This window comes from Corylus avellana, chromosome ca2, assembly GCF_901000735.1.
Source record: "Corylus avellana chromosome ca2, CavTom2PMs-1.0".
NCBI classification, from domain to species: domain Eukaryota; kingdom Viridiplantae; phylum Streptophyta; class Magnoliopsida; order Fagales; family Betulaceae; genus Corylus; species Corylus avellana.
Window position 1 is genome coordinate 32,746,278 of NC_081542.1, and position 26,418 is coordinate 32,772,695.

Here is a 26,418-nt window from a genome sequence, read left to right on the forward strand (position 1 = left end):
ACACACGACTATTGTCTGATATAAAGAAGCTCCATTTTCTACTGCATTGCTTGGTGCAACAACTCATAAGATTTGTGTGCTTAAAGTACTAATGATAATCTTTACAGGCTCTAATTTGTCATGAAACTTATGTTAATAGCTCAGTAGGGTGAGATGAAGTGATAGAACTAAATTGTACCTTTTACAATAACTGCAGATTCAAAAAAGAATGGAGAAGCTCAAGAAGGGCAAGCCAAAGGATTCACAATCTAAACTTAAGGTAATATCATTCCCCATGCTTCAAAGTCCCCCATACAAGTAGAAAGTAACTCATTATCATCTTCGACTCATCCTCCCCTTGGCGTAGGACAACAACACGGATTTTTTTATAGCATCTTGAACAGTACTTCCATTATAGTAGCAGGCTGTTTTTGGGTGGTTTTGGTTCCTATGTATTGTGGGTTGACTTTGTTGAAGGAGGAAACTTATGATATGCTTTATTTCCCATTATTACCTGATTTGATTACACTTGATCTCATTCCCATTATTGTAATATGCAATCCGTGTATTTCCATATTATGGTGTAGGTTGTTTCTATTTAAATTCTTGTAAGCCTACGAAGCAGTGCAGGGGAATAAGACAATATTCTCTTTTCCTTCTAACTCCAAACTTTTCTTCTTCTTGTTTCAACTTGGTATTATAGCGGGTGTGGTTTGTTTTTGGTTTCGTGCTTGTGTCATATTGGTAGAATCACATTCAGTCTCAACTGATTGCCGTTGAAGACCCACGTTCGAGATTTTTTGGGAAAGCCTGAAATGTTTTGGGTAGTCTGTGCCATCGGAGTAACTGGTGCACCTATGCCGATCAAAACTTCTCATTATCGACTGGCGATGGTTGCGTGAAGGAGGATTGTATGTGGGTGAGGAAGCTCAATGGCCTAATGTGAGTTAATTTCTGAAGAAATTGTGAAGTTCTGATGTAGCATTGAGTTTTCTGGCGACTCTATGCGACGGTGGTGGAGAAAGACAAAACAACAAGTTGTTTTATAAGAAGACCAAATAAGTTGTATAGGCATCGAGAAAATGACATTTTGTCTAGTTCAGACACAAACAACAGATTGTTTAGATGGAGGCAAAGGCAAACGACAAGTAAGTCTCCCTAAACGATAGGCCGTTTAGAGTAGGCAAAAAAAAAATGCTGCTCTAATTTTTTGTTGATTACATACTATATGATGCGTGTTGTGTAGTTTATTTTAAATATTTTGTTGAGCCCAGTTGCGTAGTGGAGCAATTTTTTTTGGATGTTTGATTTAAAAATGTCGGAGATAAATTAGACCTCATGAATTCACAGGGCTGGCTCAACTATTTTGCTTGGTTACACTATACTCTTTTGTATATTAAAAAGTAGGAGGAAAAATTGAATACCTGGATGGTCATATTCAAGTACCATGATTAGACGACCTTGCTTAAGACAAATGGGAAGCATAAAATTTTACCATTATGTCTTGGTTATTGCATTCAATGCAACCAGAGATTAGTCAGGGATATTTGTTTGTTCGTACGACTGAAGAAATTTGGGATGCAGTGATTCAAACCTATTCCAAAATGGGGAATTTAACAGAGTTGGATTCATGGAACGACTCAAGGAAAGTGGTCCATTGGAAAAACATTTCATCGGCTTCATGCATTGTGGCAAGAACTGGATCACTACCATAACTTCTAGATTGTGTGTGCTATTGATGCTATGAAAATTCAGAAAATAGTTGAAGAAGGTCGTATCTATGAATTCCTAGCTGGATTGAATGCTGAATATGATAAGATTAGAGTTAAGATTTTGGAAAGGAGCCTTTTTCATCTCTTCTAGAGGCATTTGCCTATATTAAGAATGAGGAGAGTTGCAGAGGTGCCGTGCTCCACTCTTCTTCCCAAGATTGGTCAACCTTGGTTACTGCATCTCATCACAATGGAAAGGGGGATTCTTAGAGTCATGATAGCGGGAAAGCAATGGATGAGAAGGATAAATTGTTTTGTGATCACTATCATAAATCACGACATACTGGAGAGACTTGTTGACGCCTTCGTGGTTGCCCTACTCTGGGTAGAGGAGGTCATTATAGTGGTGTTACTCGGCTTTGGGCTAATCACTCTTCAACCATTGATCAAAATCCTGCTCCAAGTTCTTCTACTCTTGAAAGTGTGACTCGTAGCAAGCAAAAATTGGATACCCTCTATCAGTTGATGTCACGATGGGAACCGTCTACTACTGCATTCTCCTTCGCACATTTAAGTAATTTAGCTTCATCTCTGAATGTAACTTCCACTGGGAATGTAGACAAATCTGATGATATTTGGATAATTGATTCAGGGGCATCTGACCATATGATTGGTTTATTATCTCTTTTCTGTTCTTATCATCTTTGTTCAGGCTGGGAAAATGTTACTGGGGCATCATACTTTAACTTTGTCGCAACATTTTTTTCCCTCTTTGTTTTCACACAATAATGTTTTCCAATTTCAATGTGATACTTGTGAACTGGCTAAACACCACTGTGTGTCTTTTCGTACTCATGGTAATAAAAGTACTGAACCATTTGCTATTGTTCGTTCTGATGTATGAGAGACAGGTGGAGAAGAGAAATCCTTAATAGATCCTTTACCTATAATGACAGATTCCTTATATGTACCTACTCGCTAAAACATGATGTTCCAGAATGTGATAGTCAGCAACCGCAACCAAGGTGAGCAAGTTGAGCTACTAGTAGAGGGGTTACGAGTTTATTCCAGATGTCCAAACAATAAGACTATTCTTGAGCCTCTTAGACAAACATCGACTCCCAACTCAGGTAATCCCTATGGCCACTTTAGACACATCAATACCTACAGTTAATGATATTGGTCTTCCAATTACCCAATGTAAAGTAATCAAATCTTGTACTCAGCATTCCATATCTAATTTTGTTATTTATAACAATCTTTCATCCTATTGTACTTTTCTCTCCAAATTGTCCTTTGTGTCTATTCCCCAAAGTGTCCATAAGGCACTTGGGAATCCAAAGTGGAGGGAAGCAATCCAAGAAGAGATGAAAGCCTTTTAAAAAAATAGCACACGGGACCTAGTTGAATTACCTGAATAAACAAAGGCAGTAGGATGCAAATGGGTGTTTACAGTGAAACATAAAACTGATGGTTTGATAAAGAGATATAAGTCTAGATTGGTTGCGAAAGGCTTCACACAAACTTATATGATAGACTACGAGGAGACATTTGTTCCAGTTGAGAAGATGAACTTTATTAGGGTCTTACTTTCTTTGCCAACAAACTTAGATTGGCAACTTCAGCAGATTGATGTAAAAAAGACATTTCTTCATGGAGACCTAGAGGAATAGGTATGCATGGAGACTCCTCCTAGACTTGAAGATTCTTTGGTCAATGGTAAACTGTGTAAGCTAAAGAAGGCACCATATGAGTTAGAACAATCTCCTATGGCGTGGTTTGAGAGATTTGCTCAAGCTATGTAAAGTGTAACTATAAGTAGAGCCAGGTTGATCACACATTGTTAATCAAACAATCTTTACAAAGGAGGGTAACTAGTTTAATTGTTTATGTGGATGACATAATACTAATTGGGAATGATGATGAAACATTACAAAAGTTGAGGAAATATCTTGTTAGTTTGTATGAGAGCAAAAGAATAGAAGAAGAGTAGAAGAAGAATAAGGGAGGCTGCGTATTCTCCCTGCAGCTACTCTCCGGATTGGGATCCCCAGCAATAGCTGGGGAATTTTCCATGAATTTTTTTGTTAATCTCAATCGTCCAATGTTATGCAACAGCTACCAACATGCCACGTGTCCCACTAAAAAGAAAATAATAAAATATTATTTAAATTTAAAAAATAAATATAAACTAAATTAATAAACAAATAAAAAAAGAAAATAAATTTTTAAAAAAGATGGGGTGGTTCGGGGTGGCCGGCCACCCCATTTTTTGTAATAGTTTATTTTCTTTTTTTATTTGTTTATTATTTTAGTTTATATTTATTTTTTAAATTTAAATAATATTTTATTATTTTCTTTTTAGTGGGACATGTGGCATGTTGGTAGCCGTTGCATAACATTGGACGGTTGAGATTAACAAAAAAATTCATGGGAAATTCCCCAGCTACTGCTGAGGATCCCGATCCCTACTCTCCTCTCAAACAACATATATATATATATATATCGAAGTCCAACATAGAATACAAATACCCATAACCTATTAACCCTACTACACCTTTCTAACATATCTCACCAATGAGTTTGAAATATTTTCTTGGCATTGAGGTAGCCAGATCGAGACATGGTGATATTCGTCTCTACGAAAATATGTTCTTGATTTGCTCAAGGAAAGAGGAATGCTTGGATGCAAGGCAGTTGACAACCCAATAGAGCAAAACAAGTGTTATGGGAGAGTGATTAGAGTTCTCTTGTAGGTAAGGGCATGTGTCAATGATTAGTTGGAAAATTAATTTATTTGTCGCAAACTCGTCCAGATATTGCCTTTGTGGTTAGTGTTGTGAGCCAGTTTATTCACTTAACTTAGGAGTCTCATATGGAAGTGGTTTACAAAATACTTCGATATTTGAAATCTTCATTTGGTAAAGAGTTGTTTTTCAAACATGATCACCAAAAAATAGAAGTTTATATATATGCTAATTGGGCTGGGTCAGTCACAGATTGAAATCTTCGGGATATTGCACTTTTGTGGGAGGAAAATCTAGTTATCTAGCATAGTAAGAAACAATCAGTTTTTGCTAAATCTAATGCAAAGCTGAATTTTGAGCCATGGGCCAAAGGACCATGTGAATTATTGTTGTTATAGATTTCACTGAAAGAACTCGGACATGATTATAAGGATTCGATGAGGTTATATTGCGACAATAAGGCTACCTTTAATATTGCTTAGAGGAATGCTAGGCCAACAAACAAATTTTACAAAAAAGCTTTTACAATATGATTGGAAATGAGATAAATTCAACTTTTGAGAAACCCAATCATATTGTGCCACATTATGTTGTAAAAGTTCTTTTGTAAAATTTGTTTGTAAGCCTAGCATTTTTCTATTGCTTATAATCCCATTCAACATGATCGAAATAAACACATTGAAATTAATAGACATTTTATCAAAGAAAATTGCATGCAAGAAGCAACTCGAGGGGCAGTGTTTTTTTTTTTTTGATAAGTAATGTAGTATATATCAAAAAAAGCGCAAAGCGCCTCTAAGTACACAATAATGTATACAAAGGAACCCAAACAAACACCCAGAAAACCCAGAAAAAAAACCAAACAAACCAAACAAAAACCCAGAAAAACCCAATCAAACCAAACACCCATCCAAAGGGGAATACAAGAGACCCAACCAAACCCCAAGAAAAGCCCTAGTGCATCTCAAGTGGAACCCTAGTGCACCTCAGGGGGGAAAAGAAAAAGCATTTTTCGATCCCAAAAAACCCCGCCGACGCCGGCCCTTCATCGGAGAGATGGAGCAATCCAGATTATTGAGCTCCCTCAACCCCTTAACCTTAGAAGCAGAAACTTCAACCTTAGGGGCAGAAACTTCAACCTAAGCAAGCAGGTCCTTGTTCTTATGCAGCTGCTTTGCGACTTTTTCCTTCACCCTCCGGGTATAAAACAGTTGGGACGAGGATATAGAGGAGTAAATGGGAGTACCACTCTCTGTCATGCGAGGAAAAGGACGGCTAAGACTCCTCCCCATCTCAGCCGCCCCATCGAGAAGGGAAATAGTCGAGAGTGAAGTGCATCCCTGCGACGAGAACAAGGAGGTAGAAGCAGGGGGACAGCCAACTTGAACCTCCACCGGCGCAGAGGGAACCAGAACGGGGTCCTTTCCCTTAGAAGACAAAGAATCCTTCAACACCACCGGAGCGGGAGAGACGGCTCTCGGACTCAAGAACCCACGTCGAAACAAACCTTTCTCCGGAGAAGAAGGACGAACAACCAACTCCTCCTCCCCCGAAAAAGGAAACTCCCTATCCCTGCAAGAGCTCGCCGGAGAGTCCACCTCCCAAGGAACAGCGAAGGCCTCCTTGAGAATAGAAAGACGAGCCGAATCAGAAATCTCCGAAGACACAGACGCACCCCGGCAGATTTCAGGCATCGAAGAAAGAGAGCCCTCCCAGTCCCTGCGCAACGTGCTCGCCGGTACAGCCTCCGCAGAAAGGGAAAAAGTAGCCCCCTGAGAGGACCCGTCACCGGCAGACCCAACAATCTCGCCCAAAACTCGCACCGGAGAGAGAGAGAACACTGCCGGGGAAGACCCATCGCCGGAATCCAAACCGGTAACCTGCAAACTCAAAGAAGACCTAGCCAACGGCTCCAAACACTCTTCAGAGGCTAGAGGAATCCCAGCCGATACAGACTCCAAAGGTAATGAGAACGAGTTATGGACTGGATCTGAGAAATCCGGATCCAAGTACTGAACCGGATCCAAATTTTGACCCAAACCCACTTCAGAGACCGACCCGGAATCACAACCCAAAACAGAAGTTGATAGGCCCAAAAAACGAACCCTTTTACTCCTGCGATTGGGCTTCGAGACAACCCCTGCACGGACCCGGTCCAACTTACGTTGGATTTGCCCTAGAAGCCTCAACAATCCACTAATACCGATCTTGCCCTTCTTCTTCTTCCTCAAACTCACTTATTCAGCCGCCTCCGCCAGAGGAGAAGACATGCTCTCCAACGCAGAGCAATCCACGGCAGAACGCAACCCCAAACCGTCATACTCTGAATCCCAACAACAAAACGACCCCGGAAGCAAATCGAGAGGCCTCGGATACTCAACTGCTCTCGCCTCGACGCCCGGAGAAGATCGAAGGACATCCACGAAAGACCTCCCGGAATCGACCCCCAAAGAAGGACCATCCATTAGAAACCCCGCCGAAGATGGAACCCCCGACTCCGCCGTACCATCCGACTTGATCTGTGCCGCCATCAGTTGCCGAAGCTCTCCCGCGAAACGCCGCCAGCCCCTCCCAAAACGTCCCTCCGGAAGCCAAATGACTCCCTTACGACCACCCTCAGCCAACACCGATACCTCCAAGAACCTTCCGGCCTTATTACCTCCCCCGTGGACCATCGTGGCCTTATCACCCTCACGGTAAGATTTGGCAATTTCTTCCTTCACCTGAACCTGAATCGCCGCTTCCACCGTTTCCACCAACCACGACGAACACCGAATGCTCGCGTAAATATACCCCACGAAACCTTTTCTCCTCTCCTCCAGACGAAGGTTAGGACACCCAACCTTTGCCGAAAGGCAGAAGGTTTTGGCTTCAAAAGAGAATCTGCGTTCCATACGCCGAACCCTAACGCGCAGCACCAGCCGCGCCACCGATCGCAGAAAAAAACTTTCAAAAATTCAAATTTTGAAATTCATCCGAGTCTAGAGAGAGAGAGAGAGACATTCTAGAGAGAGATTGTCCGCTTAGTTTTAATTCACAAAAAAAATGCTTCTTGTACGTTATGCAGAGAAGAAAGAATTCTTATGGAAATTATTTGGAGTTGTCCGAGTATGGAGGCAAAGGCCGGAGGAGTTTTGTGATAATACCAGAGGGGTATCAAGGGAAGGGATGGGAAGAATGCCGGAAGCAATTGCAAAGGCTGAAGGTGCACTATGAGAAGCAAAAAGAAATGGCATCCCCTATTGGGGCATCGGAGGGGAAGAAACTAGTAGGATAGAAGAGTGGAGCGAACAAGGAGACGCCACGGGTGGGGATCCAAGACTAGCAATCATATGCAGAGGCGGCGGTAGGTGAAAAGGGTAGGTGGGTCCAAAATTGATTATGGAAGGTGCGCAAGACAGGGAGATCATGGCCGAGAATCTCGCAGAAAATGGACTCTAAAAATTCAAAAGCAGGAAAGTATCATGCAAGGCATTAAGGAGAGTTTACTTTCCTTGTAGAAAGAAATATCCAGCTGTTTGATTAAGCTGTAGATGGGTTGGGGGAATAAGGGGAAGGGGATTCCGCTGGGTCAAGTCAACGAGGGGAATGGGCTGAAGCAATGGGCGGCAAGGGGGGAGAAGGAGGATGGGCTAGGCCTTTCTTAGCCCAAACAAGTGTTGGATCCAATTGACAGGCCCTCTCGACAACAAATCATTAAGAGGTATCACAAAATTTACGTGCGTAGGCACCTACCCAAACGACTGGTACGCTGGCGCCAAAAAATGGTGGGTCAAATGGACCAATCGGAGACTAAGGAGCCGTCGGAGAATTGCCGGAGTAGGACGTCGTAGCAGACAGGATGTGTAACTGCCACAGACAATGCCAACAAGAGCGGGGGACACTCGAGGAAACCTAATATTGGGTTTCGCATGGCCATAGAGGCGGCAATAGGAGTGGGGGTGGCGGGTTCAAGTGAGCAGCCAAAATTGAAGCAGAAAGGGCCAAAGATGGGATAACAAACCATATCGGCGCTGTAGAGGATATGGGTCAGCTCGTCGATTAGGAATTGCAAGCTCTAGACATTGCCGGCAATATTGCCGGAGATTCAATAGGGACCGAGAAGGAAGCAGGATGCACAGAAAAGGCCAAAGAGGTGGCTCTGATTGTCGAGAAACCTATGGAGCAAAGCAAAATTGGGAGAGAGGAAGAAAGGGGAGAGGAGAGGGAGGCAAAGAAGAGCCTGGGAGATGGAGCTGGGGTTTATGCACTGGTTGAGAGGGCTGATAAAGTAGATGAGATGGGGGGGACAGAGATGTTTGACATTCAACCATTGGCCATTACAGGGGCAAGAGAAACTCATTCATTATCTCCGGATTGGGTGTTAGAGAGGGTTTTAGAGTTTTGTCAGGATTTGGGATTAATTTGTGATGGGCATGAGGAGGATTTGTTGGCGCTGTTTACTGCAATTGAGGACAATAGACATAACAGAAGAGGGGGTAGTGGTCAACAAAGGAGTGCCAAATCGGGGAATCGAGGTAATCGTGAATTAAAGCGATTGAATGCACAGTGAACTATGATGTGAAGGGATCATCTAAAGTGAGTGGAAAAGGGAGGGCTGGTAAGTATTGTTAATGAAGCCAAAAATAATTTTGAGAGGTATGAATGAGCCTGAGAAAAGAATGAAAATTAGGAGGAGGTTACGAGAGTGGAAGGCAGATATTGTGTGTTTGCAAGAGACAAAAATGGAGGTCATAAATATTGAGGTGATTCAGAGTGTATGGGGGTGTACGTATGTTGATTGGATTTACTTGGGAGCTACGGGTGCATCCGGAGGTATTTTATTAATGTGGGATAGGCAAGTGGTAGAGAAGATTGAGGAATGTATAGGGAGATTTGTAGTAGCCTGTGTTTTCAAAAGTGTTCCAAGAAATTGTGAGTGGGCTTTTGCTGGGGTATATGGTCCAAATGAGGATGGTGTTAGAAGTATTCTATGGGATGAACTGGGTGGTTTAATGAATATTTGGGAAAAACCTTGGTGTGTGTGTGTGTGGGGTGGATTTAAATGTAGTTCGGACACTCTGGTGAACGATTACGTGCTCCCAGACATACACAAGCAATGATTGATCATATTTTCGAGCAAGGGCTTATAGATCTTCCAATGGTAGGGGGGCGGATCACATGGTCTAATCAGCGTGCAAGGTCCAGGCTCGATAGATTCTTGATATCTACAGATTGGGAGGAATACTTTCCAGAGGTATGTCAAAAGAGGCTGCCTAGGGTACTATCAGACCATTTTCTAGTGATGTTGGAATGTGGAATGGGAAGGGGTCGAATGCCATTTCGGTTTGAGAATATGTGGTTACAAACAGAGGGATTTGTGGAGCAGATGAAGCGATGGTGGGACTCTTATTACTTTGAAGGTAATGCGAGTTATGTGTTGGCTCGAAAATTGAAACCTCCGAAAGCTGATCTCAAAAAATGGAATGTGGAGGTGTTTGGAGACATAGGAAAACGCAAAAAGAAGTTAGAGTAGGAATTGGGTAAGATGGATCGTATTGCAGAAAGTAGATAGTTAACGGCAGAGGAGTTAATTAAATGAGATGAGTGATCTCAAAACCTAGAGAGGACTCTATTTCAAGAAGAGGTGAGTTGGAAACAGAAATCTAGGACATTGTGGTTGAAAGAGGGAGATCGGAATACAAAGTTCTTCCATAGGGTGGCCAACTTGCATAGGCGGAAGAGCACGATTGCTGCAATGATGGTGGATGGGAACAGGACTGAGGATCCAGCAATTATACAAGATCATATAGTGCACTTTTAGCTCCAACGATGGAAAATATTAATTCCATTGATGAAGGGGAAAGAGTATGGATGGAGCGAGAGTTTGAGGAAGAAGAAGTTTGGGAGGTGGTGAGGAAGTTGAAGGGCGACAAAGCACCCGAACCTGATGGCTTTTCTATGGCATTTTTTTGGAAATGTTGGGAGGTGGTCAAGAAGGACATGATCGCGGTTTTCAAGGAATTTCATGAGAGTGGAAAATTTGAGAGGAGTTTTAATGCTACATTTGTGGCGCTCATTCCAAAAAAAGCTGGAGCGATGGAAATTAAGGATTTTCGCCCTATTAGTCTTGTAAGTGGGGTGTATAAAATAATTTCAAAGGTGTTGGTTAGTCATTTGAACTCAGTGTTGGGGAAGCTTGTGTCACACACACAAAATGCATTTGTTCCAGGTCAAATTTTGGACTCCATTTTAATGGCGAATGAATGCGAGGCTAGCAGGATTCGTTCTGGGGTGCCTGGTCTTATTTGCAAGTTGGATTTGGAGAAGGCTTATGATCATGTCAATTGGGACTTTTTATTATACATGTTAGAGAGATGCGGTTTTGGGGAAAGGTGGAGAGGCTAGATTCATCATTGTGTCTCCACGATACATTTTTCTGTGCTCATTAATGGAACACCTGCAGATTTCTTTAGTAGCTCTCGAGAAGTGAGGCAAGGGGATTCTTTGTCCCCCTTATTATTTGTGGTGGTGATGGAGGCGTTTAGCAGAATCATGAATGCAGTGGTGGAGAGAGAGCTCTTGTTTGGATTTTCGGTGGGTTCGCGACATCCTGAGGTAATGGAAGTGTCACATTTACTATTCATAGATGACACACTTATCTTTTGCGAACCAAAGGCGGAACAACTTCGTAATTTGAGGTGTTTGCTGTTGTGTTTTGAAGCAGTTTCAAGGTTGAAAATAAACTTGGCAAAGTCGGTAATTGTTCCTATAGGTGAGGTGGGAGATTTGGAAGGTCTGTCAAGTATACTTGGGTGTGGAGTGGAATCGATGCTGTTGACGAATTTGGGGTTACCTTTGGGCGCTCGTTATAAGGATCTATCTATATGGGGAGTAAGGTCATTGAGAAAATGGAGACTAAGTTGGTAGGGTGGAAGCGGATGTATTTATCCAAGGGTGGTAGACTGACGTTGATTAAAAGTACGCTTTCAAATATACCCACGTACTATCTTTCTTTGTTTCAAATCCCAGTGAGTGTGGCGAAGTGTATAGAACAAATACAAAGAGATTTCTTATGGGGAGGTGTAGGTGATGAGTACAAGTTCCATTTGGTAAACTGGTCCAAGGTTTGCATGACTAGGGAGGCTGGGGGATTAGGGGTAAGGAGTTTGATTCAGTTCAATTGTTTGTGCGTTGTTAGGCAAATGGTTGTGGAGGTTTGCCAACGAAGGAGAGGCTTGGTGGAGGAGATTAGTGGAGGTGAAATATGGTATGATGAGGGGTGGTTGGTGTTCCAAGGACCTTATGGGGTGGGAGTATGGAAATGTATTCGAAGGGGGTGGGACAATTTTAAACAACATGTGCGGATTGAGGTTGGAAATGGGTCTCGAGTTTTATTTTGGCAGGATGTGTGGTGTGGAGAGTTACCATTGAAGACTGTGTTTCCCGCTCTATTTAATATAGCATCTGCAAAGGAGGCATGGGTGGAGGAGAATATGGATACAGTAAATGGTGCTATTCATTGGAATGTAAGGTTTATTCGACCGGTTCATGATTGGGAACTGGAAGAGGTTTCGCGATTTTTCGAATTGCTGTATTCCCAACAAATTAGGCATGGTGGGGTGGATAAAATTTGTTGGATTCCCTCAAAAAAAAGAATTTTGAGGTGAAGTCATACTATAAGGTGAAAGTTAATTCGGGACAAGTGGATGGCCCTTGGAAGAGTAAAGCTCCTCCGCGAGTGGCTTTCTTCGTGTGGACAACGGTGTTGGGGAAAATACTAACGATTGACAACCTACGTAAAAAAAATATTATAGTGACGGAGTGGTGTTGTATGTGCAAGAAGAGTGGTGAATCTATTGATCATTTACTATTGCATTGTGAAGTTGCTATCGAGGTTTGGAATATGGTTTGTCAGTTGTTTGGTGTTAAGTGGGTGATGCCGAGTGGGTTGAAGGAATGCTTGGGAAGTTGGAGAGGACAAAAGGGTAATTGTACAGGTCTGCAAATTTGGAGAATAGCTCCTTTGTGTGTAATGTGGTGCTTATGGAGAGAAGAATGCACGGAGTTTAAAGGACCGTGAACTTGGCATTACAGAATTGAAGAAAAGGGTGCTTCAAATACTTTTCTCATGGAGAGTTTTGTGGCATTCTTCGCAAGTTTCAACGCTTGCGGAATTCCTAGATTTATGTGCATTATTTTCCAATTAAAAGTTTGTATATGTGGGCTCTTTTTGTATATTTCCTGTGTACATGGATTGCGCCCCTTGCGCTTTTAATAAATTGATATTACCGATCAAAAAAAAAATGGAATTAGGGCTTTACACAGGAATGCACATAAAGAACATGAAAAAAAAAAAAAAAAAAAAAAAAAAAACAGAAGAATAAGAAGGCTTTTTTTTATATATCTTTTTTTCTAAGCAAAACGAAAATATATATATATATATATGTATATATATATATATATATATAAGAAAAGGCCAAAATCTTCTTTTTTTCATGATCTTTTGAGATCTTTTAAAGTGAGCATCTTACTGTCCAATGCATACTCATTATAATTTCACATTAGAAATTATAGTAGTAAAAATAGGTAACATTTTTTTCTTATAAAGAGGGCCCCATTGAGCATACATGTGTGCGTGTCACCAAAAAAGAACATGCCCATATTGCAAAACATTTTTTGTTTTCTTTAGAACTTCATACACATTCTTTCACACTTTCTCCTTGGTAATATGCAAATTGGGCAAGCAGTACTTTTTAATTGTAAATAATGATGAATCAAGGTGCTCTTCAAGGTCAAGTAATAAATAACAAAACCCCAGCAGAGAGAAAGTTACCTTGGTCAGGGAACGAGCAAACTGACTGGGTAGTGCGTCAGCATCTTCAGGTCTATTCCAGCTCTCAACAATTTGAGGCAAGCCACGCAGATGAACCAATAACCTTTCTCTCATTATCTGAATCAGCTTTGTATGTATTTCATCTCGGTGAACCTTAAAATCCTGAGCTACTCGATCAATCTCTGATAGCAATAATGCTTTCCGTGTCTCAGGTACTTTCAGAAAAAGAATTCTCCTGATATCTTAGTCCAGACAAAGAAAAAAGTCATAACTCATCCAAGAACGTTTTCTGTCAAACACAGACAATGAAATATTCACTGACTACATGTTTCTTGATTTACAAAACATGAAGAAAGAAAGCCCAAAAGAACAAAAATAGTCAAGTCAATGAAAGATTAGATATAGATATACTTATCAAAATATATATATATATACACACGAAAACATATAGTCAAGATAGCATAGGTGAAGAAAGAAAGAGAACATGCTAAATTGTGGTCACATTATTGGGAAAAAAAAAAAATCGAAACGCTAAAGAACTAAGCCAATTGTTCTAATTGCAAAATGTCAGACTTTATCTATTATTCACTGAACAAAAGATAAAGGTGAGGGTTCATTTTGGAAAAGATAATTTGTTATGTAAACCTTCTTATATGTCTATGAAGAAAGTTTTATAATATCAGCAAGACCAATAAGGAAAAGTCTATCACACTCATAAGCTCCTCGCCCGCTAATTTAACCTAAGGGATCAACAGATGTCTATGAATATGATTGAACCTTTCTATGCATCTCATTATTAGTGGTTTTCTTGATCTATATTTCACAGGAGTTCTTTCACCAATTCTCTTGATCTACTACAAATCTGAATCCAACCATTAATATGTTAATATACAATATACAATATGTAGCTTCAAATAAGTACACCTGCAACATATGGCAACAAACAAGCCACACATGGTCTATATATGTGTGTGGTTGTTCAAGGCATGATTCAATATATATGACACATTTCATTCTTCATGAATCTGTATGCCTAGCCATTTATTCACAATCAGATGCACCTATATCACCTCCCACTCCTCCCCCCACCACCACCACCCCAAAAATATATATATATTTCCCACCTTGAGCTAATTATATCATCATTAACAATTACCACATGAACAGTTAGTTGTATGTGAAGTTAAATAGAGAATCTTACCTTTGTCGGCTTATAGAACATGAAAATAATTATTTTGAAGTTCATCTGTATTACATAATTTCTAGTCGGCTAGTAAGATTTAGTTTAAGCATAGAATATAAGAACACTGTAGATCCACAATGTTTCCATGTCAACACTCACTGTTTTATTTGTTTGGATGGGCTAAAATACATTTTAGCTATTCAAACTTTTACATTTCTGTCAGTTTGGTCCCGCAAGTTTCAAAACTAGCAAGTAGCACCTTGAACTTTTGAATTGCTATGAATGTGACCCTTCCGACATTAACTATTGGGTTGTCATTTTCAAATTAGTGGCGTTTTACCTTCTTTGTTTTCATCAACCCTCTCTCTTTCACTCTCTCAGCTGCAGCCCCACTCTCTTCTTTAATCTCTTCTCACCACCCACACAACAATCCACACACCCCAACAACCCCAAATCAAAAGGATAAAGAAGGATGAAATAAAATCGGCTTTGATTCGTCGTTTTCCAAATTGCCAGGACCAGCTTCACAGTTTCATCATCATAATAACCATTTAATCAAATTGTATATTATTTCTCTCTTCTCACACACACACACATCAAGTTCACCCACCTTTTTATTGTGGGCCTTGCAAATACATGGAGCCTGCCATCCATGCCATGGACACCAAGTTCACCACATCAACGTCCATGAATTATCTTACATATTTTTTATATCTTCTTCTCAATCTTTATATTTCAATGATCTAATTATAATGAAATAGTTTCGAAGATAAAAGGTCCAAACCAAATTTATTTTACCCTTACTTCTCCCCTCATTTTGGGGTGGGGTGTTTGAAGGCTAGACTTTGGATGAGAGAGAGAGAGAGAGAGAGAGAGAGAGGAAACAGGTCGAAGGAGAGAAGGGGCTAAAGCGTAATATATTTGAAATTGGCCAAAGCATCTTTTTTTAGGCACGCCAAAATGAAACTCAAAGAATCTTGAAAGCGGTAAGAAGCCCACCATTGTTTCACCCTTTCCACAGCCCCAACGATCTTTCTGACTCTCGACTTAAGAGTGGGTTTGGATCTGGGACGATACTAGTTTTTAAACCATGACCCATTAAGACATGCCTAAACCTTTAGTTGTCACCCTATTGGCTTGGACCAACAGTGGGCGGGATCTCAAACTTGGGCATCGACAAAAGAATTAGAAAGGGCCCTCCTAACGAGTTTGGGCTTCAGCTAATCGACTACAGCCCTGTCAAGGCCTACACCACTCTCGGGGCCAAGAAGACCCTAGCCCAACTCTAATATGACAATTAAATGGTCCACTTCCCCCTTTAGAGAAACCAATAGGTTTTTAAGGGCGTAGAAATCCAAGTATACACCCAAATCACTCGTCAGCACCGGTTGGATTTCAAGGATGCTTTGAGCTTTCCCTAGACGCTCCCCTACCTCTGGCACCTCGTGCCACCAGTTCACTTGCATCAAAGTGCCCCTATGCTTTGTAGTAATTGCCGAGTCTGCCTCGACCCTACCATCACCTCTGTGTACGTCCACTTACCTATAGCCTCATTCAAGGCTTTGAGCAACAACGCCGATGGATTACCATGTTTGTCAAATGAGAACCACCTTGAATCTTCAGGGTTGACAACCCTATATTCCCAGGGCTGACAAATTACTAGAAAAATATAAGTCTTCAGCAACTCGAAGGCAAAGCCTCTCCAACCCTTACCTTCTCTGCCTTCTAGTATAACAATGAATCTTCTCCGACCACAATTTCCATACTCTTCAAGAGCCAAGAAACGCCTATGATTGTTAGAAAAACGCTGGGCAAGGTTGGCCTTATTTCCAACCCTAGAAGAGACTTCACAAACTCCTTCAACCCCTCCACTTGAGATAGAGCCTCCAGGATAGCAAACAGCCAATACACATTGACTTTACTTAAAATACCGATGGCATAACACCCCTGCTTCTTTCAATGATCCGTAAGAGAGAGATCCCCCTCAACCGCAAACTTGAAAGACTTTGCTAGAATAAAATTTATTTCAGCCTTTTGGATATGTAACACTATATCCGGAGCATTACAGGTGGGCAACACACATGTACATGAAAAGTATAAAGGGAGGCACTCTTAGACTAAATAAGCATTCAACAACTGGAAGAATATATACATAATGTATAATCCATTCATGTTTACATAGCATTTTCAATAAATTTGATTACGATTCTGAGATGATGATGGCAAATGATGGAGACTACATTTACCTAATCATTCTTTCTCTCCTCCTTTCATTTTTGGGTAGAGTTTGTGGTTGGTTGAAAAGAGAGGAAGAAGAGTGAGGATACATTTGAGAGAGAAAATTAAAGGGGGCACCACACATGTACATGAAAAGTATAAAGGAGGCACTCTTAAACTAAATGAGCATTCAACAAATGGAAAAATGTATAAATCATGTATAATCCCTTCATGTTTGCAATGTATTTTTCATATATTTGATTATGAGTATGATGATGATGATGATGATGATGATGAAGCGGTGAAATTGATTTCGAGCAATTTCAGAGATGACAAGTCCAAACTAACTTTACTTCATCCTTCTTTATCCCCTCCTTATGCTTTTGGGTAGTGTCTGTTGTTGGTTGAGTGACAGAGAGAATAAATAATACGGGCCAAAACATCAAAAATTCAAAAGATGGTTACAATGTCATCATTTTGGGAACTTAATGGCTAATGAATCCTAATGGAAAAGCCACTCTTCGACTAAATGAGCATTGACCAACTGGAACAATGTATCCCAAACCACCCTCCACTACCCCAAGAAGAAAATGAAGAAAACAAGAAGATTAATAAGCAAAATTAGCCAACCAAGAACTTGCCATTCAGGAAACTTAAGAGTTCAACCAGAAGGTGCTCTGGAATAGAAACAATTTGTTATTAGAGTCTAATATACCAATGAATACGGATCAAATTCTCACAACAATGGTACAAATTTCACAAAAGTAGAAGCGTGCTAATTTACTATCACCTACCAGGGATAATAGCATAAGTAAAACTGATTACTTGACTTGCCAGGGCCAAGTGTTTAGACGTGATAGACTTCAAACCGGACACCTGCCACACCATTTCAACCCAATCAAAAGTTACAACAATGACCACCCTCAAAATTGAGTTCACATTGAAAGCATGAGATAAAATAGAACAAAGGGCGCCTAACATATAAGAAAGAAAAATACAATAGTTTATTGCTCTATAAAAGACGCAATAAGGACCAAGGTTTGTAAATAAAACCTATAGAAAATTGAAAGGAAAATCATTCATTATTCCTTTTAGGATTTTTGAACATGACAAATAGTCGCAAGTAAGATCGCCAAAAAATTCCATGGTACCATTACATGCACGCAAGAAACTGTTATATTTGATAAACATGTCTTTCGATAACTATTCATATTGAACTAAAAAAATATAAAATATAAAATATAAAAAAAAAAAAGACAGCATAACCCTAGAGTACTTGAAGTATATCAGTTTATATATTCTGAACCCTTTCAGAGTTTTTATGCGTCAAATACAAAGGAAAAGTTTTGAGAATTCACAAATCATCTATATTGGGACAAAAAATTAGTACCTGCATGGCACCTGCACCAAGAACAAGCTGACATGTCCTTGTATTGAAAAATTTTAAAATTTCAACAACACGATGAACAATTTCTGAAGACAGTGCTGGCAAAAAGTTGTTCATATCAATGAACTCTGACAACATCTTCACTAATATTAAGCCACTGGAAGGAAAAAGAACAAAGAAAAAGATTACAGATAAAGAATAAAAAGTTTTTACATGAGATTAATATTACACGAAGAGACTCTCAATATGAAAATACTTAAAACAATTTCACATAAAACTGAGTTATCACAAAATATAAAGCAGAGCAAACACCTCATAATATAGATGAAAAGGTCTTTATAAAGACCAATAGATGCCATTAACTAAACATAAACTGGAAGTATCAACTACACTCGGACTACTTTTTCTTTCAAAGCAGACAAGAAAAAAGATTAAAAAAACAAAAAACAAGAAAAAAGTAAAATAAGATAACTAACCAGTTTACCATGTGATAACCAACATCTTTGTACATAAGAGTTTGAGAGGTAGATTTTACATGCTCCTTCATTTTATTATTGCTATTATGAGCCGAATTAGTTATGGCATCAGCTTTATTTCTTTCAATAGCCTCAGCCAAGGGAGTAGATTTCACATGTGCATTCTCTATAGATACTCCAATAAAATTAGCATCCTCAATTTGCTGCTGTGCTTTCCGTGGTCCAGTATCTGCCATGAGTGAAAAGTCATTGTTTGTGATCACTTCACTGTAGCTTGTTTCCACATTATTTTGAGCATCATGGAGGTTCTCAGAAATCAATGCTTCAGAACAAAAAAGTGAAGTGACAATGGCCTGAAATTCATCAGGAACATCTACTTCCACCCATGTTTCTTGGTCAAGCACTGCCTTAATTTTTGCCATCTACAATAACAACAAAATAATTAGTCAAGAATGACATACATAGGGTCCAGAAATAGACTTAATGAATGCAAGCAAGATCAAAAACTAACTCGAGATTCATGCTGAAAGTCAACAAAGGCTTTCGCCTGAGACTGCAGTGTTCCACGTATGCTATATCCCAACCTTCCACCAATCTGTTTATGTTAGCATAAAACAGTATTATAAATATAAACGAGAAGTTGTATCCTTCAATTTAAAAAGAAAAAAAAAACTGAGATGAACATGAATACCTTTTCTGTAGCAGTTATAAACTCTTGGGTGATGTTGTATATGCTTAAAAACTCCTGCAGTCTCAACTTGGGATGAATAAGAGCACGGACCCCAAGGAGCTTCGCCCATCTTCCATGAGCAGCATCACAAGCTGCAAAAACAGCTTCTGTGTTTTCTCTCATTACATCAGCCCTGTTTGGGGGACCACATTGTTCAGGATGTTATATTTCTTTGCCAAAGCACTTAATACAAGGTCAGGACAGAGTTTGGAAACTGAACACTTGATAAATGAGCCACAAATAATAAACAACCAATTTGAGCCAGAAATAAGGTTCTGGAAGGATTCCAAGAAGGAATTGGGAGCTGGCTTCACAGCCTATCTTGCATGTTCTATCCCAACAGTCGCTATACAGTTCCATGAGGGCCATCAGTTACAGACCATTGCAATGACATGACAAGTTTGATTTGAAAGCAGACAGATTGGTTGCCACTACCTGCCTTGGTAGTGGATGATACCATAATGTGACAATAATGGTTACTTAAAACTATTATAAACAAAGACAAGCTTGTGATCATGAGAAGTTCAGTTGAATGTACTTTCGAAAAAGAAAATGCAATGTTATCTTTTTCAAGTAAAAATAAAACAAACATAGAAGCTCAAGTATAAGTGGTTATAACATGTGAACTGTGATCCTCTTTAACCATTTACCTTATACATCCATACTATGGCAATGGGAACACAACTCATTACCTGCACGATTGAACAGGTAAATGCTGTAGTGCAGCATTGTGTTGGGCTAGTAATATATGAAACTATAACAAATGTACTGCATGCAACATTGTCATTTAATATATGACCCCACAAATACAATATAATATGAGTTAATTTCATTACCAACACAATTTTCTTTTCTTTTTTTACTGTAAGTTAAACACACACACCCAGCATGTCTTTAACCCACAACCTCACCCTCCACCCCATTCTTAACAAAACAATCATGTTTTTTCATCTGTGCCTCACCCATATTAATTTTCAAATGGATAATAATGTGCAAGTGTAACAAGGAAAAAACAATTTTGGAAATTCCTAGTAAAAATTTAATCTCATACAAACAAAATGAGCACATAGCTAAGCACCTCTGTGCCAAAACTTAAAAAATCAAGGTTTCATAAAATGTGAACAAATTTGTAAAATATAACCATGGACAAGGATTCACCTGAAATTTCTTGACATATTTGAGGGACTTGTGGCATCATTTGCTTTTCCCTGAAATGAAGGAACCTTGGCAGCTCTCTGAGGTAAATATGGCAGAAGAAAAGAACTTTCACCCTCGCTGTCTTGAGATGTTTCTGCAGTTGCAGCACCAAGTGCAATTGCAGCAGCAACTGAATCAGCAGCATAGTGACCATCAATGCTGGACATGATCCACTCAATGGCCTTTTTCACTTCGGCAGCCCGCACTAAATGTGCCTGCATTCACTAGAAGAAAATAAATCATATTACACAATACTTGCATGGAAATTATCAAGGAAAGGTTAGATGCTTCTTTGGAAAGTTATTTTGGCTAGCCCAAAAGCAAAAAATTCAAAAAAAAAAAAAAAAAAAAAGAAAGAAACAAAGAAAAAAAGGCTTCACATCCGGTAGCCATTTTAACTAAGGATTTGACTAGCTGCTCAACAAATTTGACTAGCTGTTACATTGCTGAGCATTGTAGCTGAACAACACATCAATTAAATTTTTTTTATATAAGTAATGTTGTATATAACAAAAAGCGTAAGGTGCCCCTAAGTACACAGGAAAACCTACAAACTCACAAAAAAGACCCCAATTAAAGAGCCTTGAAACCCAAAATACCCTGAGGCAACTATATCATTCCCCTCTAAATTGTCAAATCACAAGCCACTTTCAGTCTTTTTGTCAAAGTAACTACCAGCTTCAATCTACAATCATATCAAAAAATAAATTTTGTAATTGGGTCATACATTCAATCAATTGGTTAAGCTGCGAATTTACATCTTAAAGCCTCAATGTCACCATACCAAAGGCATGTTCAAAACCTATCTTTAAATGCTAACTCACTACCATCAATATTACATGCTAATTCACTCAAGCAAACTTGTCAGTAGTGGTCAGTTTCTAGTCTCAGAACTAAAGCAAAAAATATATATTATGAAGCATGCACTTTACAAGTGGAAAACTCAACATTTTCCTTCTTTCTTTTTTTCGTTTCAGTCAATTAAAATTTAACCTAAATGCATAGAAAGTATACAAGTATAGTCATATACACATTACCCGTATAATCAAGAAAATAGTACTCAAAAGTTGAACAAAGCTTTCAGATGACAGGTTCCTCAACTTGCTTGCGAGTGATGCACCTCCACCTGAGTCACCACACAACCGCAAAAAGATTGAAACGAACAGAACACAAGCTCAAAAGAACCTATTGTGTCTGTAGAGAAGATTGGCAGATATTTAATCATATAAGAAATGTATACGATCAAATAATAATTACATTAGGTGCCTCGTTGCTAATAAACATGACAGACTAATAATGTTAGAACTTAGAAACTTCTCACCATCTGCATCAACTGTTCGCTCTCCAGGCGTGAAATCTGATTCCAATGGCCGGACAACAAGAACAGGAAGCAGCTCTGCAACTGCAGTCTTAATTGCAGTTTTCATATCAGCAGTAAGTGTGTCACGATATATCCTCAATACAGAAGGGAGCTTAGCCTGTTATTGGTTACCATACATCAGATGTTTACCCAAACTGAATCCAGATCTAACTTCACCATTCAAAAGTGGACAATAAATTCCAAAGCATAGAAAATAATTATGTTCCAAAGATGAAGGTAAACATGTTTAATAACAATGTAGTAAAGAACATTGACGATAATTTGATCAAATGTAAAGCACCTAGAATCATTGGTTAGCTTAAACCAGCAAATGGACTTTGGATCAAAAGGAAAATACTGAATATATCCAACCAAACATGCCCCTCTCCTTGGAGTAAATTACTTATCAAAAAAATATATTTCCAACCTAACATGCCAAGATGTTCTGCAAAAAAAATTCAAGCAGGCCCAAATTACTAAATCAAACTCTTTATTAAAGTCTGCTTAACTTCATTCATTTATCATATTACAGAATTCATGATTACTGCAGATTTTTCGAATATTAGGATACGTTTTATTTTCAACAAAACTTCTGGCTTCTTACCTTTTTCTTTTTCTAAAACTCATTGCTTTCGCCTCTTTTTACACAATTTTTGTACCAAATTCCTGAGATGTTTGATACAAATACAAAACTCAAGTCTTGTCTCCTAAATCGCTTAAATCATATTTAGCAAAAAGACCAATCTTCAATGGCAATACATGCACACGATACTAGCTTTCCAATATTCATAGCCTCAAGCTGAAAAGCGTTTTTTCCCATATTAATAAGATACCATGAAATATAGTTAAAGTCATGTCCCTTAACACAACATATACAAGGGACATATGCAGTATATATTGAATATAACTGTCAGAATGCTAGGCTACAATATATTTTACTCTTCTAGAAGGAAATCTGTCCCTACCAGCTATGATTCTCAGAATATTCTCCCCAATCATTGTAACTAATTCTCCTTATATGTGGAATGGATTGAGAGCTGCTGATAGTAAGATACAGCCCTTCTTTGTTACGTTATCTTCTATTTTCTTTCCTCTTATCATGGTACCAGAACTTGGTTGATTATTCCCTTGCCTCTGGTAGCTTAAACTTCTTCTTCTTCTTTTTTCATTTCTATGTTTTCCTCATTTTTTTCATTTTTGGGTTGCTGTATTTGGTTGATGCAAGTTAAACATGTTCAGCATTTGCATAGCGTAGTGCAGTATACAAAGACAAAGTGGGGTACAGTCGTCTTCATCACCACGGTTGACATTGGTGAGGAGTCCATAGATCATCTTCTTCTTCTTCATTGTGAAGTGACAAGAAATTATGAGTTTTGATCTTCCTTCTTTATGGTGTAGAGTGCGCAATGCCTTAAAGAGTGAAAAATTTGTTGGCTAGCTGGAGAGGTCAGTTGGGAAGTCATAACATTTTTTTTTTTTTTTGATAAGTAATGTAATATATATCAAAAAAGCGCAAAGCGCCTCTAAGTACACAATAATGTATACAAAGGAACCCAACCAAACACCCTAACAAACCAAAAACCCAGAAAAACCTCTAAGAGCACAAGAAGGTATACAAGAGACCCAACCAAACACCCAAGAAAAGCCCTAGTGCACCTCAAGGGGAAACCTAGTGCACCTCAGGGGAAAATGAAAAAGCATTTTTCGACCCCAAAAATCCCCACCGACACCTGCCCTTCACCGGAGAGATGGAGCAATCCAGATTTTTGAGCTCTCTCATCCCCTTAACCTTAGGAGCAGAAGCTTCAACCACGGGCTCCCTCTTTTCAATGACGGAAAAAAGGTCCCGAAGTTTTTTGTCTTCAACTCCCCAAGACAACCCCACAACGGGAGTGAGATTCATCGCATCAAGCCCCCTATCAGAATAGCCCTCCTTCCCTTCCACCGAAGAATCAACCACAACCTCAGTAAGCATGTCCTTGTTCTTATGCAGCTGCTTTGTGACTTTTTCCTTCACCCTTCGGGTATACCACAGTTGGGACGTGAATATAGAGGAATAAATGGGAGTACCACTCCCATGAGTCGTAACATTCTAAAATGGGTCGTAACATTTTAGAAGCTTGAAAAATGGCACCTATGTGTCTAATGTGGTGCATTTGAAGAGAGCGGAATGCAAAAAACTTTGAAGATTTGAGATTTCGGTTGTAGAGCTAAAGACCGTTATGGTCAAAGCTCTTTATGCTTGGATGATGGCGTACAATAGTCCTCAGTTTTCTAATTTTACTGAATTTGTGGACTTGTATTCTTCTTTTTCTCCCTTTTAAGGGATCTATCTTTTTTTTTTTGATAAATAAAGATATATATATCAAAGGTGCAGAGGGGCGCAACCCTAGTACACCGGGAATATACAAGAGAGCGACTAAGAAAAAGAAAAAGAAGAAGAGAACATAAAAAGAAAATCTTAGAAGCTGATCACCATAGGCGCAAGCCAACTAGCAGTCCAAGTGAAGAGGGTGTACAAGAAAAAATGCATAAGGTCCTCTAAATTCCTAGCCAAGTCTTCAAAACTTCTTGCATTTCTCTCGTTCCAAATGCACCACATGAGGCAGAGAGGAACCATCTTCCACACAACTATCTTGTATACCTCATGTGTACTCGGCTTGCACCCCTTTGCGCTTTTCAATGAGATTGAATTACTTATTTCAACAACAAAAAAACATGATCATTAGCTTTTTCAATATCCAATTTGCAAAGCACACACCTATCTCTCCAGACCTGATCTTGCTATTAAGGCATAGCTATGAGAATGAAATCTAGAACCTGCATAACCCTAATGAACGTGTTCTAAGGCTTGCATATATAATCTTCTCCACAACCACTTTCAACATGTTAGCTAGAAATTTGGTAACAATTTTGTAAACTCCACCCACTAGGCTAATAGGACAAAAATTCTTAATATCAATGGCCACTGATTTGTTCAAAATAAGACCAATGAAATTAGCATTAAGACTTCTTTCAAACTTGCTTTTGGTGTTAATAATGAAAAACATTCATTATATCTTCTTTAAGACATCCCAACAAGCTTGTAAGAACACCATGGTAAAACCGTTAGGGCCCAAGGCCTTATCAGTGTTTCAGAGATTTCATCACCCCAAATACCTCATCCACCTCAAATGCCCACTACAACCATATGGCCTCAACCACACCAAAGGAGTCAAGAGAAATGCCATCCAAGTTAGGTCACCAGTCGCACTTTTTGATAAACAAACTATTATTAGTAAACTACACAATGTGCTCTCTAATCTCAGTATGATCGGAAGAAACTGTACCATTAACCAACAAAGATTCAATCCAGTTCTTTCTTCTATTCGAGTTGGACACTAGATGGAAGAACTTTGTTTACTTGCCACCCTCTCTTAACCATAATGCCTTCAATTTCTACCTCTAATTCACCTCTTCCATGTCCTCTCCAAATCACTAACAGCTTTATCCATCCTCAATATCTACTCATCACATAAAGCACTCTCTTATTCCAAACCATCAGGAATTCGTAATTCATTTAAAATAAGCTTTTTCTATCTCTCTACATTCCGAAACACCTCCGCATTACAGAGTCTTGAATTAGTTTTAAATGCCCTAAGTTTGTGAGCAAAAATGAGAGAATCTTAAAAGCGGTAAGAAGTCCACCACTATTTCTCCCTATCCACAAAACTCTCTAATTTTTAACCGCACATTCTCAAACCTAAAATACCTTCTACCTCCGTGAATGCCTCTACAATCAAGAAGAATGGGGAAATTATCCGACAAAGTTTAGGCAACCTCTTTTTTTTGATAGGTAAAATTGTATATATCAAAAACCCAAAAGGGGCGCAACACGATTACATAGGGAGTATAAAAGAGTGCGTCTAAACACCCAATAAAAAACCCTAAGCTCCCAAGGAGCACCCACAAGGAACCCAAAAAGATCCACCCAAGAACTCAAAACACCCTACACAAAGGCTAACCCACAGAACCCAACAACTCACATGATCACCCCACATCCCTAACCCTACTCGAGCCACCGCCCCTAGCCTCAAAGTTATCGGAGCATTCCAAATTCTTCACCCCCAACAGCATCTTTTTCTTATGTAGCTGTTTAGCTTCCTTATCCTTCGCTCTCCGTGTATACCCCAAATTAGACTTGGAAACATAGGATTGTTTATCTATCAAAACTTTGGCAGGTGCAGGAGGAAAAGAGAAAACTGGAGGAACAATAGCCATCACCGGAGGAACAGTAGCCACCACCGGAGGAACAGAAGCCTCATCCCTCATCCTGCACTGAAGCCTCGCCGGATAAGTAGAAGCAACCGCAGGAATCACCGGAGGAAAAGAGAACTGATTCACAGGCGAAACAGAAGCCACCGAAGAAACAGTAGCCACCACCATAGGAGCAGTAGCGTCATCCCTCAAACTGTGCCAAAGCCTCGCCGGAGAAACAGAAACTGCCACAAGAGTCGCCGGGGAAGATTTCCGTCCAAAATCCCCAATTTGAACATTCTTAGCAAACCCAAGAGACTCCGGGGAAGACTTATCTGAGTGCAACAAAAACCCATCGCTGAACTTATCGGCATCGTCA

General features: G+C 39.5%; 1 protein-coding gene across 3 annotated transcripts in view; it reads right to left on the reverse strand.

The window, feature by feature from the left end:
• The window catches only part of LOC132168837 (vacuolar protein sorting-associated protein 54, chloroplastic), a 69,730-nt gene that overhangs the window by 22,024 nt on the left and 21,288 nt on the right, over positions 1-26,418 (reverse strand). For all 3 annotated transcript variants that reach the window (XM_059579895.1, XM_059579894.1, XM_059579893.1), the window contains 9 exons: positions 21,765-21,921; positions 21,481-21,569; positions 20,405-20,658; positions 19,208-19,379; positions 19,028-19,111; positions 18,517-18,938; positions 18,044-18,197; positions 17,448-17,529; positions 13,254-13,495 (listed from right to left, as the gene is read on the reverse strand). In XM_059579895.1, the coding sequence (XP_059435878.1) occupies positions 13,254-13,495; positions 17,448-17,529; positions 18,044-18,197; positions 18,517-18,938; positions 19,028-19,111; positions 19,208-19,379; positions 20,405-20,658; positions 21,481-21,569; positions 21,765-21,921 (1,656 nt within the window). The remainder of the gene's footprint in view (positions 1-13,253; positions 13,496-17,447; positions 17,530-18,043; positions 18,198-18,516; positions 18,939-19,027; positions 19,112-19,207; positions 19,380-20,404; positions 20,659-21,480; positions 21,570-21,764; positions 21,922-26,418) is intronic.